The sequence below is a fragment of the Taudactylus pleione genome, unplaced genomic scaffold (assembly GCF_031769625.1).
Source record: "Taudactylus pleione unplaced genomic scaffold, aTauple2 ptg000041l, whole genome shotgun sequence".
Taxonomy (NCBI): Eukaryota; Metazoa; Chordata; class Amphibia; order Anura; family Myobatrachidae; genus Taudactylus; species Taudactylus pleione.
The window spans coordinates 19,158,523-19,177,693 of NW_028284443.1; the positions used below are offsets into that span (position 1 = coordinate 19,158,523).

At 44.0% G+C, this 19,171-nt stretch overlaps 1 protein-coding gene across 1 annotated transcript in view; it reads right to left on the bottom strand.

Moving 5' to 3' along the window:
- MET (MET proto-oncogene, receptor tyrosine kinase) overlaps positions 1 to 19,171 on the bottom strand; it is a 174,958-nt gene that overhangs the window by 86,744 nt on the left and 69,043 nt on the right. The window contains exon 4 of the mRNA XM_088456256.1: positions 573 to 764. Coding sequence (XP_088312382.1) covers positions 573 to 764 — 192 coding nt within the window. The remainder of the gene's footprint in view (positions 1 to 572; positions 765 to 19,171) is intronic.

Below are 19,171 nucleotides of genomic sequence, written 5' to 3' on the forward strand. Positions count from 1 at the left end.
TTCTAACAGTTGACAGTTGGGAGCTGATTGGCTGGAGCACCATTTATCATACAGAGTGAATTTATCACTCGTTTTGGTGATAAAACTTGTTAGTAAATGAGGCCCATGGTGCATTACAATAAATAATGTGCCGGAGAACATGATCTCCAGAGTATTGGATGTAGTTACCATCCTGGCGGTCGGGAATACCGATGCTGGAATCCCGACAGGAGTCGAAAACCCGGTGCCAGAATCCCGACTGCTGGCATCCCAATGGTAAGTATTAGGGTTAAGGGGAGGTATAGATTTAGGGCTAGGCACTAAGGGGAGGGTTAGACTTTGGGGGGGAAGGGTTAGGGTTAGGTTGCAGGAGGGAAGGGTTAGGCTGTGGGAAAGGTGGGTTAGGGTTAGGAGACATACCAAATTGAGTCGGGAGTCTGACTGTCGGCATCCCGACCCCCAGAATCCTGCACCCAACCCCATATAGTACACAAATAGAATAGTTTAAGCAAATTATGGGAATTTCCAATTTTACAGCTAAAACATTCAGGTACAGTAATTGTATTACAGGAATACATATTGATTGACTTTACCTGCAGGAAGCGACCCTCGGATGTGCCTAGATTGGCTATGGTGAGGCTTCCTTGAATAAAGACAGTGATTGACGTCAGCAACACATTGTGAAACTGTCCCATAAACAAGTCAAGGCGCACTAGTGTGATTGCAACTTCAACTTGATGTTCCTCAACTGAAGGTGAACAGCAGGAGACATTCTTCAAATATGTCTGCAGAAGAAATATTTACTGTCATCAACCAGATCAACACATGGCTTCAGTCTAGTCTACTGTCATAACCTGTTACATTACGAAGGTTGTATGAAAGCCCAGAAATTCTGTTCATTTTACAAGTCATCATTCTCTATATAATAACTGAAAATAAAATAAACTTGATACTGGGTCCAATACAATAAGAGCTTTAATTATAAAAGTTGGACAGAATGGATAGTAAAAAAAAAGAAAGTTGTTTTTATTGCATCAGTCAGAGCCACCAGTGACATGCCAATGATTTCCTAGTTATATGTATAGTTAAATAGCTAATTACACCAATTATAAGTGCTGGCATGTTAGGTTTTTTCTGTACTAGCCAGTGCTTTGTAAAAAATGCACCATTAAAATAGTGATATATTGCCTGGGTATTTGTACATGTAACAGGAATAGGAGCTGGGAAAGAGGATGCACATGAGTTGTTTAGCCTGGGCACCAGAGCTGTTCCATGTAAGGACAAATGGAAGGAGGAGGTACTACATAACGTGTAATGGCTGTGCATGTTGTGCCTAAAATATACACAGATCAACAAACATTTTTTCTTATAAACGTACAGGGATTCAATCATTGCATTAATTTGTACATGCACCTAGATGTAAGTCGTGTAAAGCAGTTATATACTAACAATCAGTAAACATGTTATTAATGTATTTAGCTCTTGGCATAATACTGTGACCAGGGCCATCTTAACAGCATCTTAGGCCCTGGGCAAAGCAATGCACTGGGACCCTACTCACCCATTCACGGGAATAGAAATGTAAACAGTGAATAAAATTGAACATTTCGATTTTTTGGTACTTTCAATAAAATCAATGTTTATACATAAGGACCCCCTACCTCTCCTCTTCTCCAGCTCACGGTGCAGTTCCTGCTCTTCACTGCAGCTGTGAATAAAGTATGGAGGACCACTGAGAGGGGTTCGTGCCCCCTGTGACCCCACCCCCTAAGTCTGGCACTGTGGCTGCAGGCTGTGAGGCAGGTAGAGAATGCTGCCTGGCTGCTCTGATTGTGTGTAATACACAATCAGAGCATCTTTCTCTGCCTACCCCTCAGCTGGCTGCCCTATGCACGGAGCGAGTGGCCGCACACTCCATGCAGATATTCCCCAGCCTGCCCCGGTTCAAAGGCCCCTAGAATTGTGGGGCCCTGGGCAGCTGCCCAGTTTGCCTATACGTAAAGATGGCCCTGACTGTGACACATGAATTACACGTTCTCACTAGTGATGGAAATATCTTTTAAATGAATAGCAGCAAATGTAAATTAGATCTATTCTGTTTTGAGATATGAATTTTAGACTGTATACATTTGACCCCAAAACCTGTAAGAAAACAATGACTGTATGTTTTTTATAGAATAAAATGTATATTTTTCCAATATGGTGGTACGTAAATATCATATTCAGTTCTACGCCCCAGTCACAGAGCCTTATTCCAAAAAAATAACTGGACTGTAATGTGCATTGGCACAAATAAGTTACTGTCTGTATAACTTTTAAACATTTAGTTCTATTTTCAGGTGTTTAATATAATTGTATGCATGCACTTCAAATAAACGCTATTAATGTTCTTATTTGATTCTTCATAGATTTGGTATTAATATAGTCTAGACAGTTCATTTAAATTCTATAGCGGTGTATTGCTGTTCAGAATTCTCTCTGTGAGCACATTAACTGGACTGAGAATTCAATAGGAATCTATTAATTGGTAACACTGTTAATATTGATTATTTCCTTTCATTTCAGAAAGAAGATACTCGCTATGCACAGTCATCCCCACGAGCACAAACATCAATAAAAATGACTATAATTCAGGATTTGCTGCTCTGACATCTCTTCTTCTGTGTCATACATACCCACCTTCCATGGTATTTTGTTTTTAATCTTAAACCACTGAAGAGCTCAGACTGTGATTTACTTTTAATATTCAATTTGAATAAACATATTTCTTCGCTTTTAGTTCAAATTTCGGCAAGGCGAGCGAGCGCATGGCAAGGCATTAGCATGCCCACTATGTCTTGGCATGCGATCACATTGTGTATGCAGACGCCCACCAACCTGTCTTAAGATGCCCACTTGTGCACGTCATCCCCAGGAAGTATATGCAACCATCGGTACATTGAGTACCAGCACTTGTAGCTGATCATACCCTACCGCAAGCACTGCGATCACTTCAGAGTGAAATACAACCAGGTGACGTGTACTATGACGCGATCTCTTAATTATGAACATCTCTGAAACAGCGCAAAGACGCTCAGGCACGCCTGCGTTCGCACCTACACTACCCGTTTCTAGTGGCCAGCCCGTCACCACCCACAAACGGCTTCTCCTGTCACTCAGTCAGCCGGGCAGTCTATGCGCAGCAAGCGCACGCTTCCCGATTGCTCACACTGGTTCACGCACGCGCACTGTCATACGTACGCATGTGCACATTGAAAAAAATCAGTTGGCTGCGTGTGAACGCAGCCTAGCGAGCGGGATTTCACGGATTGTTCCCGTGTTAAATCCTGCAAGTTACCTGGGTTGGATTCCCGGGTCACTCGACCCGGGAATCCAAACCTGGCCCCTTTTACACCTAGGAGCAACCCAGGTTAACCCTGCAATAAACCGGGTTTTAGCTCTGGTGTAACACAGAAAGCTATCCAACCAATTCATTTGAGTGAGGACAGTGTACTGCACACGCCCAGCCCAATGAAGATGAAGAATTTGCAGGAAAGGTAAGTGTTAGATACTACTACAGTATTTCCCAACTCCAGTCCTCAGGGAACCTTAACAGTGCATGTTTTCCATATCGCCTTACTGGACTGAAGGTGTATTCATTACTGGCTGATACATTTTAAAATATCCACAGGTGGTTCTAATTATTTCACTTGTGATTTTGTGAGGAGACCTGGAAAACATGCACTGCTAGTGTTCCCTGAGGACTGGAGTTAGGAAACACTGTATCACTGTTAGAACAGTGCAGTGTTGGACTGGGACGTGAAGGGCCCACCGGTGGAATGCAGTGATAGGGGCCCAAACTTAGGGGTGTCTCCAGTCTTCAGAAGGTGTGCGGCCAGCCTTCACAGAGGCTTGGTTGACCATTACAGAGGGCATGGTCTGGGCCTATTTAAGTATATAGTAAATACTGCTAGTGCCTGCATGATAATGTACCAGATTAATAACAGCAATGCATTGTAGAAAATACAACATAGTCCTGTGCCATATAATGTAACATATACATAATTCAAGTGCACAGTCTGTAACCTGATCCCTAGAGGAGGGGGTGGGCCCTCTGGAAGTGGGGCCCACCGGGGGTTTCCCCTGTACCCCTGTGGGCTAGTCCGACCCTGGAACAGTGGACCTCAGGAACCCCAGCAGTTCTTCTTTTCTAGATCTTCCAGCTAGCTGGTACACAGGTGCATCAGGCAGCCATTTACCCGATGCGACCGGAACCGCTGATCCACTGGTCGGAAACGCAGATCGGCGGCCATCGATGATCAGTCAACCGTCGGGGAATCAGTGAAATTCTTAATGTTAAAAATCCCCAATTTGCTGATCACGATCATATTTTGGTCAGGATCGGCATATCAGGGAAATCCAACATTTGGATTTCACCAATGCCCCAACCCTGGCATTTGGGGATTGGGGAATTGCCCCAATCTATCGCTGATGGATGGGGGCATTTACTCACACATTTAAAAAAATCCACAGATGGCCTAGATAACATGAGCTGTTAGAGGTCCTGAGGACTGAGGACCTTATTCAGAGGCGGCCGTACGGTCTACGACCGCACGGCCGCCTCGATGTTTTGTCAGTGCGCATGCGCACGAGGGAGCCGGCCATGGGAACGCCTGCCGTTTGGGGGAGGCCCCACTGACATCACTAGTGATGTCAGTGGAGAGCTTCCGGCTCTGACAGAGCCAGAAGCTCTCCGGGGCTTACAACAAGTGAGACCCTGCCCTAGGGTCTCGTCGTAAGCCGCGATGGTCTCTGACCATTGCGACCATCACCCGAGCGGTCGTTAGAGCTGTGGGTGTTAACCCACAGCCTAACGACCGCAACAGAGGCGGGCGGTCAGGATGCAAGTGGCCGCCCAGTTTCTGAGCGACTGCTTGCATCCTCCGACCGCCTCTGAATGAGGCCCTGAGTTTGGCCACCCCTTTATACTAGAGAGTATATCTAGTAAATTATACCAATGCGGATTAGCTAGCATTAGCAATTTTTTTTGTCTATTTTGCCCATTTAAGCTCTAAAAAATAAACCAGAATTGTGGACTTTCCTTTAAATGTTTATAGATAACATTGTTATGAGTAATTATTTGTTTGGCATTTCATTCAGTTTTGAACATTAGAAGAGCTTACATATTACTACGTAGACTGACCAAAAAGTAATTAAGTGTGGTGCGTGCTCAATCATTTGAGAGATCTGCATTTTCGATTGAATACTACAGCTGTGTAGATACTAATTCGATTAGCATAGTGGAACTAAACATTATTGACTCAGACAAAATATAATAAACTAATTAGTTCATTCTATAACCAGAAAACTAATTGCATAATGCAACTCTGCTTAAAATAAATATATCATGCAGTTTTAAATGTATGTAATTGTCATACAGAACTGCCATAAAACCACACAAACAGAAAAATGACGACGTTCTAATCTCTCCTGAATATTGCCCATATAGCTCATATTTCTGCTTAAACAGACTATGGTTGTTTGCTTGACCTGCAATGTTTATTTTAACGTTTATGAATTATAAAGTGTTGCCTCTCTATTTACTGCGGTCAGCAGTCGCCGAGCACTAGGACCCAGCTGCTTTCTCCATGGAGACAAGATCTCCAACCCACCGCTTCCCACCGGGCCTTTCCTTTCCAACCGTAGTCCATAGTGGACGTGCCCCTGAGTATCTCCCAGGGTAGAGATATATCCCCATGAGTTACACTATATCACCACCGCAGAGTATAACCACTCCACTGCCACCACGGTGCATGCAGTAAGCATATATTGCTCCATGAGCGGTATTGTTAGTGTTTTGGTGGAGGGGAACGGCGCCGCCCCCTCTCCTTCTTACCTCACAGCAGCCCAGCACACATTGCTGTGCCCTGGGCTGCAGTGGGAGACTGCATACAGCTGCTGAGCAGCAGCCGCAGCAGGCTCCTATGCCTGTGGGGGGGAGCGATCACACTGATCACGCCCCTCCTGGATTAGCACCGGGCTGAGGGGCTCACAGGGCTCCCCTCGCTAGCACGCAGAGCAAAAAACATTTGTTTACATTTTTTTAAACCTATGGGGATGTGGCCATGCCTCCCAAGATTAGGCCATGCCCCCTTCCCCCAGCCCAGCTCTCAGCGCCCCTGGCTAAACAACTAATGGTGCGTACACACGGTACAACCTGCACAACCAACGATATCACTGATAGATTTCCCTTCAACTTTCTGTAGTGCAGGGCAAAAGATTTTGGTTGTTCACACTGATAGATATCTATGATAGATATTTCAGTAAAGTCATCTCTTAACATGCAAATCGTGTTGAAATCATCCAAGTTGGCCTGCATGCATGGACGATTAACGTTATCATTATCGTCCATGTGGGAATGTGCATCGTTGGTCGTTGGTATATCGTCGGCAGCATAAAAATTATAATGAACGACATGAACGATAACTATATCGATCAACGATAAATCGCTCATGTCGTTCATTAGAATCGTACCGTGTGTATGCACCATAACTTGCATTCGAACACCGCTGCCACCTACCACCATAGAGTCTGCTAATACAAAGTAAATTCAACAACTAAACAAAGTTTTTTGTGTGATGTCTATGGTCCTGGGCTTTCCAGTGAACTACTTTGGATGTATTTCTGCAGTTTGTGAGTCACATGTTGCCGTTAGAAACGTTATCTGCTGCCAGTGGTTATTTCAGCCTAAAGACCTGAGTCTTTTTTCTCCATTCTAATACGGGGTTTAATAACATAGGGCACAAAGTGTCAAATGTTAGGCAAGGATAAAGCTAATGGCCACATACAATGCCACTGGCAAATATTTTGTTCACCTCTGCTACAATTTAATTATTTTTTGAATTTAGCACCCTATTTATCAAGCTGGTTTTTCATTAAATTATGCAGAAACTGCAGTTACTACATAATCATATATATCCTGACTACGTAACAACAGCCTAATGCAGAAGATTTCATAGAAATCTCCTCAAAAGGCTAACTACCGTTACAGACTGCAGTCCCCATTAATGTCTGACCCCTATGTACCATTGGTTTACACCATCCTTAGATGGGTTAAATCACTTTATGCCTAAGGAGGCAGAGTCAGTTTCCCAGTAGGAGTCCTTCCAAAATGTAAAAGACTTTTCCAATACCCCCAGGTTAAAGCTACCGCTGTCCCTGCAAGTTACATTTAGTAGATAGCGGGGTTAAACAGGATTATCCCCACCCCACTGCAATGTACAATGAAAAGAATTGTGGCACTTCTGAAATTTTTAGTATATATGCCTCTTAATTATCAATACAGTGTATGTCAATGCAAGGTATGTAGTTATAAAGACTTATAATTACTTATGGGTCTGCTTTACTGTCCATCATACATAAAAACCATACTTTTGTAAGGATTGTCTTTGTACAGCTGGGTACACACGTTATGATCTGCACAACCAACGATATCGCTGAACGATTTCCCTCGAACTTTCTGTAGTGCAGGACAAACGACTTTGGGAGTACACACTGATAGATATCTATGATCGATATCTTCCAGTTATGTCATCCTGCCACATCTCTGAATAGGCAAATCATGATGAAATCATCCAAGTTGGCCTGCATGTACGGACAATCAGAGATATCGACATCGTCCATGCGGGAACGCACATCGTTGGTCGTTCGTTGGTCGTTTGCCGCATAAAATGAACGATATGAATGATTTATCGCTGAACGATATCGTTATCGTTCATAGACATTGTACCGTATGTACGCACCTTAACAGTTGCAGTTATCATATTCTATTAATCAGCGCTAGCCAGTAACACATTTTAGGTAATTGATTGGCAGATTAACTTCAGCACACATAATAAATTAAAGTGTAATTTTGGTGCAGGTTAAAATAATAGATGCTGAATCAGTCACTAATCTAATACATGTCTGCCACATTTATCTTACTGAGAGAGGGACAGATCACATTACCATTCTAATGCTTTGTCAGGACTGTCTAGCTCTTTCTTTATTCAGTTATTTTAAGGCATTTGGTTTCCTTTTGCATTAATCTGCATTGGCCTAGAGCAGCTTAATATCATTGTTTCACATTCTTGGAGTTTCTGAAACTCATTGTGTTTCCTAGTTATGATTGAGCACACTTGTTCAGATTTATTGTAAGGAAACTACAATAAAATGACAGCTGCTGCAAATATATTTTAGGGATGACTATTTCTGATTAATGGTTTGGGCTTATTTATATATAAAATGCATTTTGTTTTTTTTAGTGATCAGATCAACAATGCATGCATATACTGTACATGCTTCATATCTATTTTTATTGGACCGACCAGGATTCCCTTCAAATGAGTAAGTGGGAAAGTGAAATTTGACAGATGAAATATGTATTATGCCATTCTACAATGGGAAATGTAACACAATAAGTATAATTTATGATGCTCCTACATTTGCGGGTTTGCCGATACTCTAGAACAGTGTTTCCCAAACAGTGCATGTTTTCCAGGTCTCCTCACAAAATCACAAGTAGATTAATTAGCGCCCCCTGTGGATCTTTTAAAATGCACTGATAGTGCTACCCTGCGGAAGGAGTCTATGAAACACTACTCTAGAAAATACGAAATTGCGAATGTGTAAAGTCCTGTAAAAAACATAGGATGAGGCCTGAATTATAGCACCCCTGATGTCTCCCTAAATGCCCCAACAATCTTGTCCTGAAAAACAAAATCTTGCTGTTCCTGTTCAGCACACTCATGCTTAACAAAGCACACAGGGCCTGATTCAGAGCCGGACGCTCTTTCAGAGTGCTCGCTCTGAATCAGGGCCGTCCTTCTCTTTTTTAGAGCGGCCTCCTGGCCGCTCGCATAGCTGTGGGTGACCACCCACAGCTATAGCGAGCGGCCAAAAAGATGGTTGCGATGGCATCATCGGGCTTGCGACAGGACCCTTGTGGTAGGGTCTCGTCTGCCGCAAGCCCAGGAGTGCTTTTGGCTCTATCAGAGCCGAGAGCACTCCCACTGACATCACTAGTGATGTCAGTGGGGTCGGCCCCAGATGGTAGGCGTTCCCATGGGAACGCCTCCGTCTGGCCAGCCACGCCCCCGGCACGCCCACCAAAGGGGGTGTGCTGTCACTCACCACCGACAGCACGCCCCCTTTGGTGCGAGACCCATAGCGACGGCTTGCCCGTCGCTATGCGCGTCTCGCGCATGCGCTCAACGAAGCCGGCTCCCTCGTGCACATGCGCACTTGGCCAACATCGGCCCGCTTGCGAGCGCTCAGTGCTCGCGAGCGGGTCTGAATCAGGCCCACAGTGATCTCTTTCACTTCTCCCATTAAAAAATAGCTGCTCATTCAAACCAGTATCTGCTTTTTATGTACTTTTCACATGTTAATAAATTCATGGACAACGTGACAAAGAATAGTCAGTGGTGCTGCTCCCTCCATCAGTATGCACTACCAGTACAGAAGACGAAATGTAGTCATAATGTTGACATTTACATTCACCACATGTCGACAGTTATTGTATTGACTTTGATGAAATGTTGACATTGAACATGTCAGCATCTGCAGAATGTTATGTTCACAATGTCAATATGTGAAATGCCGACACTGTGCACAGACCAGCAGCAAAGGGTTATGGTTAGGCTACAGCAGAGGAGGGTTAGGATTAGGCACTAGGGGGAGGGTTAGGGGTTAGGATTAGCGATACTTACCACCGAAAGTGGACCCGGAAGACACCTCTGTACGGTAAGCCACCACTAGACCACCTGGGAAATTTTGTTGACATTACAATAATGTTGACATTTCATCAGTGTTGACATACTGTAATTAAGTTCGGTGTGGTCAATGTCGACATGCCAAGCATGTCGACATGGTTAGTGTAGGTATGTTTATGTAGTAGATTGGTAAATGTGCAACATGTGAAAAGCACATGAAAACTGTATCAATAATGCATTACTGAAAAGCATTATCCATGCGTGTGTATCCATTTCTCCAGTACATTGATAATAGCAGATGTTGGTTGGGAAGGGTGGGGGTGTACTAACATAAATATCAATTATGACAAAGCTTGCTCCATTTTCAGTACACAGAACATGGGGTCAGGCAGACTCAGTTTTATCTGACATGTCAACTAGACCTGACAGTAACAAAACACCGCAACAACACACCGCTTCTAGCCTACAACTCTATACACTACCCAATTTGTTTATTGGACTAGATCAGTGGTTCTTAACTCCAGTCCTCAAGTACCCCCAACATGTCATGATTTCAGGATTTTTGTCTGTGGAAACAGATGGCCTTACTGACTCAGCAAAATAGATGAACTCACTTGTGTATGATTAAAGAAATCCACCAAACATGACCTGTTGGTGGCACTTAAGGACAGGAGTTGAGAACCACAGGACTAGAGGATCTCTCTGTATTTAGTGTTCTTCTACAATGTTACAATCTCTGTTGTACAATATGCACATGAAACATGTAGTGAATTATAACACTATTAAGGGTCATTGTTAAGTTGTTACACAGATCATGTAATGTGCCCTTGAAAATTGTTAAAAAAAACTTGAGGTAACTGAATCTTCATATTATATGGGTTGATTAATAATATAATCAGAGGCAATGGCCAGACAGATGAAGGCAGAGAAACGCGTTAGAACACCTTATTTCTTATCCTCATTTGGAGTTTCTGATCACCAAAATCTGTGGATAATTACCTGGTGCCGCTGCTACTCGGACGAAGTGGGAAGCTTAATAGTGGTTTTAAATCACTCTACATGGCTAATACTTACCATCTAGACAATAAGACATTTGTCTAGATTTATGAAGGATTTTGGAAAACTCCACTGAGTTATATAAGATCACTAGACACCACCAACAGTTTGATACATATTGATATTTATACTCACTATTTAGCTTCATTATATCATACCAGTGTCTTTGATGTGTTTTTTTTTTCTATATTGTGATTTCTTTTAACTGTGATTCATTCTGCATATGTTCTTATCCTTAGTAGAATTTATTACATTTTAACATTTATTAAATAGCTTGTTGAATCCTATTGCGCTCCATGTAATTTTGTTTTTTTTCCTATTCTAGGGGTTAGACACCCCTTATAGAGAGCTGCATGCAGATTACAATTTTGAAATCCATAAAAAACCACAGCGCCCTATTGTTTTTGTTGGTACTATTATAGGTAAGTCCTGGATAAATTGACATAACATGTTAGTATTAGGAATGTTAGGGACCCATCTCATGGGGTTCACCTTGAAGCAGTGGATAGGCAAATATTTTTGGTCAAACTTGTCCTAAGAGCCTCACTTAAACTCCATGTTAATTGTAGAGTTTATCAGGATTACTCTGACTATTATTGTTCTTAGTACTTAGGGCCTGATTCAGATGCACTCGCAAGCAGGTCGATGGTGGCCCAGTGCGCATGATGGAGACGGCTCCGTTGTGCGCATGCACGAGACCCGGATAGCGACGGGCAAACCGTCGCTCCGGGTCTTGTACCAAAGGGGGCATGCTGTCGATGTTGAGTGACAGCACGCCCCCTTTGGTGGGCGGGCCAGGGGCGTGGCTGCCCAAACGGAGGCGTTCCCATGGGAACGCCTACCGTCTGGGACCGGCCCCACTGAAATCACAAGTGATGTCAGTGGGAGTGCTTTCGGCTCTAACACAAGGGTCTCGTCGCAAGCCCGATGGTCGCGATGGTCTTGACCATCACGACCATCTTCCTGCCCGCTCGCTATAGCTGTGGGTGAGCGTGCGGGTCTGAATTAGGCCCTATGTTCACAAGATCATTTCAGGTGCGACCCGGCTGAGACCTCATACAGACAGACAGCCCGACCCGGCACTAATGCTGGGTCAATGACTCCATTGGCATCACATGATGAGCCGGCACTTGGAGATCATCTCATCTCCAAGTGCCAGCTCTTCCTATGCAGAGAACGGAACTCGGGTTGCAGCGATCCGGGTTACCTGGTCACACTGCATCACTAGCAGGATTGGACATGCGTTCAACCCTTCTTGTGACAAAAGTTGAAATGCTGAGACACTCGACCCGGCTTATTTCAACCATGTGCTTTCACACAGCGCAGTGACCCGGGCTGCTGCGCGTTCACGTGCAATAACCCGGGCTATTTCTGCTAGTGGAAAAGGGGCATGACATACCCCATGAATTCTCCGGAAGCTGTTCTGGTGGGGATGTAGTTATCAAACCACCGGTCTGAATCCCGACACTGACAGTCCAACAAAGGACTTAAGATAGGGATCGAAATACCAAAGCCTATCTTAATCCTGACGCTGGAATCCAGAAGGACAGCAGCCCCGAACGAGGTAAGTCTGGGGCACCCTTAAAGTTAGCCGCAGGGGGGGGGGGTAGAGTGTTAGGTTTAGGCAGCGTAGCGGGGTTAGGTTTCTTTAGGGGGGGAGGTTAGGGTTAGGCACCCCTAGGGGGGAGGGTTAGGGTTAGGCACCACTGCGGCGGTGGGGGAGGGGCTTAAGGTTAGGCACTAAGGGGGGAGGGTTAGGTCTAGACACGAAGGGAGGGTTAGGCTACCAGAAGGTAGATTTAGGTTTAGGGGAGAAGGATAAGTATACTTACCCGACCCCTGTCAGGATACCAACCATCGGGATGCCGTTGTCGGTATTTTGACAGTAGGCATCCCGACAGCTGGCATTACATACCGATTCCGTTGTGGTGGCACCCCTGGGTAACTGAATCGACTGTGCTTTACATTTGCTGATTAAAAAAACCCATGATCCAAAATAAATTTTGAAAGACTACAGAAAATCTAATTAAGCATTTGGATTCTTTTTTCCTTTTTTTCTTTAGAAAACAAAGTGGCATTAATAAAATGCTTCAATAAAAAAGTTCTACCATAATTTATTTTTGTTGGATTCTAGAGTGGAGGCCTCTCGAACTGTGCAAGGCAGTGAGTTCCAGACAATTCAGAGCCATAAAGCTAAAATCTCAAGCCCACAATTGAATTATGGGATTAGGTACAACTAGGCACTACTAATAATCCTTCATATACTGATCAAAGTAATGTCGATATGTTCACAATGCCAATTCACAATGAGAATATATGGATTTAAAAGCTGCTTCAAGTACTTTGAATCCTGGCTATATAGGACTTTGAGAATCAGTAAGCCAAAATGTTCCCAACTGTTTCACCTAATTGTTGGAGAAAATGTGGCCACAGGGACACATCTGGTGTTTATGCCCTATTAATTTATTTTTTAACCAGTCAAAATAAACAATGGTAAAATTTATTCTTTTGTTTTACAAAAAATGTAGAAACCATTAATACACTTTTCAGGTGTTAGAGGCTGTAAAGCATATTAACAGTGGACAGGTAGGACCTATATTTCTATATTTTTCTGTCTTTCTGCACAAAACATGACAGCCAGGATAGAAGATAATATATTGAATGTCAACTGTTATTTGCATACTTTAATTTATCATACCGTAATACGTTATGCTTATGTTAATAGGTGGAGTTTGCTATATGATTTCTTGTCCCATCTACTGCAATAAAATCTTATTTTGTAGATTTAACTGTTTTTTCCTATAACCCTTCTTTTGACAAAGTTTTATATTACTGTTGTCAGATCATTTTGATTGGTGTGTAAGCATTTTCATTATGCAGCTGTATTATTACTTTTAATTTAGTTGAAATTACTAGACTAAATGATGTGTGGGATTCAGCTGATAAGGTCCCCAAGGAGCCATTTGTCTTAACTTAGTTTATTTTATCTTATTGGACAAGCTCAGAAGATGATAAATCTATATTAGCTATTGTGGTTTTTCTTTCTTTAACGGAATATTGCAATTGTAATCTTCCATTAGACTGCATAATGTAACCAAATTTCAACTTTTTATTAAAAATAAAATATATATTGCCTTTTCTATTTTAAAAGAATATACAATGTACACAGTTTTGCATTTTCTATAAAACTATGTATCTTCATTTTCCTATTACTACATATATTTTTTTCTATGCAATACAGTCATGATCTAGTAGATAAAATTATAATGACCTCAGTCTCTTTTGTAACTCAAATTTCTGAGAATTCTAAGCTCTATGGACTTCTAGTTATTATTCCTCTCTTTATACCTCAGTTCTTACCACTTAATTCTCCAGCACCAACACGTGTAAAGTTTTACTGACATGCTCCTCTCCTTATTTTAGGCCCCAGGGGCTGCTTCCTTCAGTAATGTTTTCCTGGGGCCCTGTGGTTATTTTTGTTTAATTTATATTTTACTTGGTAAACTATTAGTGCATTTTCTACAACTGCAAATTAATAAAAGTGATTAATTTACCATTGTTCAATGATATTTCCCATATAAATATGTTACAAACAAAATATTGAAGATATATTACTTGGCAGTGACTGAAGGAGCATACACACACAACGATTTTTTGAACGATTATCGTAAACGATATCGTTTAACGATAATCGTTTGTAAAAATCGTTCACTTTCTGAGTCAAACGATGAACGATTTTCGTTCATGCGCGTTCACGTTTGTAGTTTGTAGTTCAGTCAGACTTGTCAACTCAACGATTTTCAGTAAGGGAATATGCAAAAATCGTTTGTAGTTCTAGAAAATCGTTCATTACATTTAAATGAACATAGTAAATGAACAACTTTAGTAAACGATTTTAGTTAATTTTTTCAAGGGAGAAAATCGTTGTGTGTGTATGCAGCTTGAGGGATACATGTACTAAGCAGTCACTTAATGGAGATCAACAAGACGCAATCAGGAGGAGGGTACCACAATTATTACTAAAGCCGCATACGGAGCGACATATCGGGCACATCGTCTAGTGTGTACCCGCTATGTTGCTGATGATGTGAGCTCCTACGCGTCATCAGCGAATCCTTTGTCGGCATTGTATGCAGGTCCGACGGGCGTAATCGTTAGCAGGGGCCATGCCTACGAAATGCAACGTGGCCCCCGCCATCGTTCTGTCACTGCCAGCATCGGCAAGTGTGTATGCACTTGCCAATGCCGGCACCCCCGCCGGGTCCTGCCGCTGATGAGGTCAGGCACACTAGACATCACCTAGTGTGTACCAGCCTTAAGAATGAAACTGCTGAAGAGGGTGAAAGAAAGCTCTCTTGGTGGTGATTGCTTAGGCATACTTTCCGCATCCTGACGGGTTTCTGCGCATGCATGAAACCCATCAGCCAATTACATTAGCTCCCAAAGTATTTTTTCACCAGCGGCAGCCACCTGGGTGCTGACGGCGGCTGACTTCCATCTTAATGGGGCTTTTATTTTTTAAATAACCTTTATTGACAAACGAACAAACAAAGATGACATCCAGATCGCAACACTTCACAATGCAGGAGGCAGATAATGACAGCGAGAGAAGGTGAAGCCAGAGCTAATAAGACAGCTGACTGTAAGTGACCTGTCTCTTTAGTAACACCTGGGGCCCTTAGCGTTGCCATTGGTGCCTATGGCAGCGCGGTATTCTAGCCTTCACTTACCACAAGTAGGCAAAAGGTAGAGAAATCCCTTCAGTACTATGGAGAAGCTATTTGTACAGGGATTTTCTCTGCCTTTTTTTCGTTTTGCCCCCTTATCTCCAGTTAGTACATAGACCCATTTGTGCTGCTCTATTTTAAAGTTTTTGACCAGAGTGTGAGAATCTTAATTTTCCAGAATGTCCTCAGTTTAGAAGTGAGTGACCATAAAACTATCTGCAGCCAATCCCCTAATTGGAATGTTGTGTTCTGATCTTGTTGAAAAAGAATGAAAAGTGAATTGTCCACTTGTCCCACTTGTATGTGAGGAGAGAGCTGCATTTAATAGTGGTAGTTTCATGACAGGAGGAAGGAAATGGAAGAAGATAAGTGGGAAGCACAGACTGAAAGTTAGACAGTGGACAGAGCAGGGTACTCAAACAGCAGAGCAGTAACATGAGGCTCCTGTCACACTGCACCAAGAAAATTGTGATGTCAGATGCACCTTTATATGAAATGAATGCCATACAGCCAACTTGCTTACTTAGAAAAGGGAAGCAGTGAATTGCTTAGATTGAAGGGAAAGATGGGACGTGCAGTTTTATATAAAATTCTTTCATAATATACATTTCACCAACCTTTCCATAACGGGATCCGGTCAGAATGTCGAAATATTATGTCAACATTTAACATGTCATCGCAAGAAGCGATCGCTCTCTCTGAATAAGGGCGGCCGCTTCTTTTTTTTTGTGCGGCCTCCTGGTCGCTAGCTAAGCTGTGGGTTACCACCCACAGCTTAGCAACCGAACAGGGTGATGGTCGCGATGGTCAAGACCATCGCGACCATCGGGGCTTGCGACGAGACCCTAATGTTGGGTCTCGGCAGCCCCAAGCCCCAGGGAGCTTCCTGCTCTGATCGAGCAGGAAACTCCCCACTGACATCACTGCTGATGTCAGTGCGGCCGCCCACAAAACGGCAGGCATTCGCTTGGGAATGCCTCCGTTTGTGTAGCCACCCCCCCGCTCCGCCTACAAAACAGGCCGAGCTGTCGATCAACATCGACAGCCGGCCCTTTTGTAGTGAGCTCCGGAGCGAGAGAGTTTCTCTTTCGCTCCGGGGTTTACGCATGCGCAGTGCGGCTGCTGCACGTGCACAGGACCAAAACATCGACCCGGTTGCGACCGCGCAGTGCTTGCGACCGGGTCTGAATGAGGTCCACAGTTCTGTGCTTATTTTTAGGGCTAGGGTTTGGTTTAGCAAAAAGAAGCAAAAAAACTGTTTGTGGATATTCTGGTGTCAACATGTTAAATGTTGACATTATGAACATGTCTACATTTTAACTATTGGTTGCTGACCTAAAATTCACGTCGACATTCTGGCTGTCAACATTTAGAACACCTCAACATTCTGGTGCTGAAATTCTGAATTCCGCCTTTCATACCACACTCTTCCCTGACTGGCTCATTCTATAATTGCAGCCATGGCAACATGACCTATTTTATTAGGGAGACATTTCTCTCACCTGATATTTCCCACTCTTCTTTCGAAATAACCTTAAGTCAGAGGTTCCCAAACTCAATATCCTTAAAACCCGGACTGTTAGGATGCCTTGAGGACCAAATTTGGGAACCAATGCCTTAAGTGAATGAATTAAGTGATATAGAGGTTTATCATATGTAAACTAAGTAAATGTGCCCAGGGTAATTCGGTATGCGGTCGTCATCCCTGCAGTCTGGATGCCGACGCTTACATTTACCGGCGCCAGAATACAGACGCCGGTCAGAATCCTGGCGCCGGCATTCCGGCCGCCGGGATGCCGAAGGTAAGTAATGTGGTTGGGGGGAGGGATAGGTTTAGGGGTTAGGCACTAAGGGGAGGGTTAGGCACCAAGGGGGGAGGGTTATGTTTAGGGTGCGGGGAGGGGGAGGGGGAGGTTAGGTTTAAGCACTAGGGGGGAGGTTAGGTTCAGGCACCAGGGAGGGAGGGTTAGGGTAGGGAGAGGGGGAGGGTTAACATACCGACCAACAAGTGTCGGTATGTTAACCATGTTGGGATCCAGGCATCGGGATTCTGACCACCAGGATCCCGACTGTCTGCATTTCATACCGATTCTGGGTAATTCAATTTTAAGTGAGGAAATAGAAGCAGGCGTGCAAAATAGTCTGCTGGAAAGCTATCTTGTCAAATGAGCAGCTGCACAAAGTGGGAACTGCAACCCAATAAAACAAAAACAAATGTGAATAAAAGAAAGGTAGCGCTGATTGACAATATAAAAATAATTTATTATATCACATATAGCATGTTGCAATGTGACAAATATAACTCAGTGGGCGGAATTCAATTGATTCCTGCCCCCATCGCGCCCGACGGAGCTATTCAATTCTTGCTCCTGTTGGGCACGTTCAGCTGCCAGCGCTACATTTCAGCTCGCAGCCCCAGGGGGGTGAGAGCTGAAATGTGCGAAAAGTGACATGTTTGGGCGCCCAAACATCACTTTTCGCAATCGCGCCCAGGACTTTGGTTGGGTTTAGTTGCTTTACGCGGCTAAACCCAACCACTTTGGGCGTGATCAGCACGAAAATCTGGAACAATTGCATAGCGGTCCGCGAACTCCTGTCACTTTAGACGGGAGATGCGGGCCGCGAAAACAATTGAATTCCGCCCACTGTGTCAATTCAATATCACAAAGGTACAATAAAATATACAAGCTGCAAATCTAATCAGAACATGTGGAATGGGTATGAAATACCGCCGGCGGTTCGATTCCCGTCAGCGGCAGGCAGACATCAGCAGAGTTCCGAGCAGCGGAAGCCCGACAGCGCTGGAAATCCCGATCGTGGATAGGTGAGTATCTACTAACCTAATCTAACCCCCCTAACTCTAACCCTCCTTAGGGGTGCCTAACCCTAACTTCCCCCCCAAGTGCCTAACCCTAATCCCCCCTCTAAGTGCCTAACCCAAACCACCCCCTTCCCCATTGCCTAAACCTAAGTCCCCCAGGGGGGTGACTAACGCTAAGTCCCCCCCGGGGGTGCCTAACCCTAACCCTCCCTCCCCCTAGCCTAACCCTAACCCTCCTGGGGGGGTACCTAACCCTAAGTCCCCCCCGGGAGCCCTAAACCTAACCCTCCCCCCCCCGCGGCTGTCCACTCGCGTCGCCCGGCATCTCTACGATCGGGATGCCGGGCGCCGGTCTCCAGGCATAGGGGAAATGCGGGCGTCTACATCTAGACGCCCGGCATTTCATCCTTGCCGGGATATGACAGTCGGGAAGCCGGCTGCCGGTATTTAGGCATTCGGCTTCCCGATTGCTTCCCGAAGTATCTCCCTGATTAGTCATAAAAATCCCTCAGTGGTCAGTATTTCCAAATGGTGTATTTGCACAAATAAAGGATCAAATCCCCGTAAATAGATGATCTCACCTCAATAGAGATGTATTTAGGAATGTGAAATCCATTGTATGCAGAAATACTTGAATAATTAAGCCTCAATGGTACGCTGCACAAAAGTGTAGTGGAGCTGCTAATACTGGAGTTAGAAGAAATAATTGAGGGTTCCGTGGAATATTACCCGTCCGTGGTCCTGCGGCTCACCTCAGCCTTAACCGGCTTTCTCCTTTACAGACTCCCGGACTGTGATAGACAGCCAATGTGCATCTGTGTCCAGATATATAGAGAGCTCCCGTGTAGTAAGCAGAA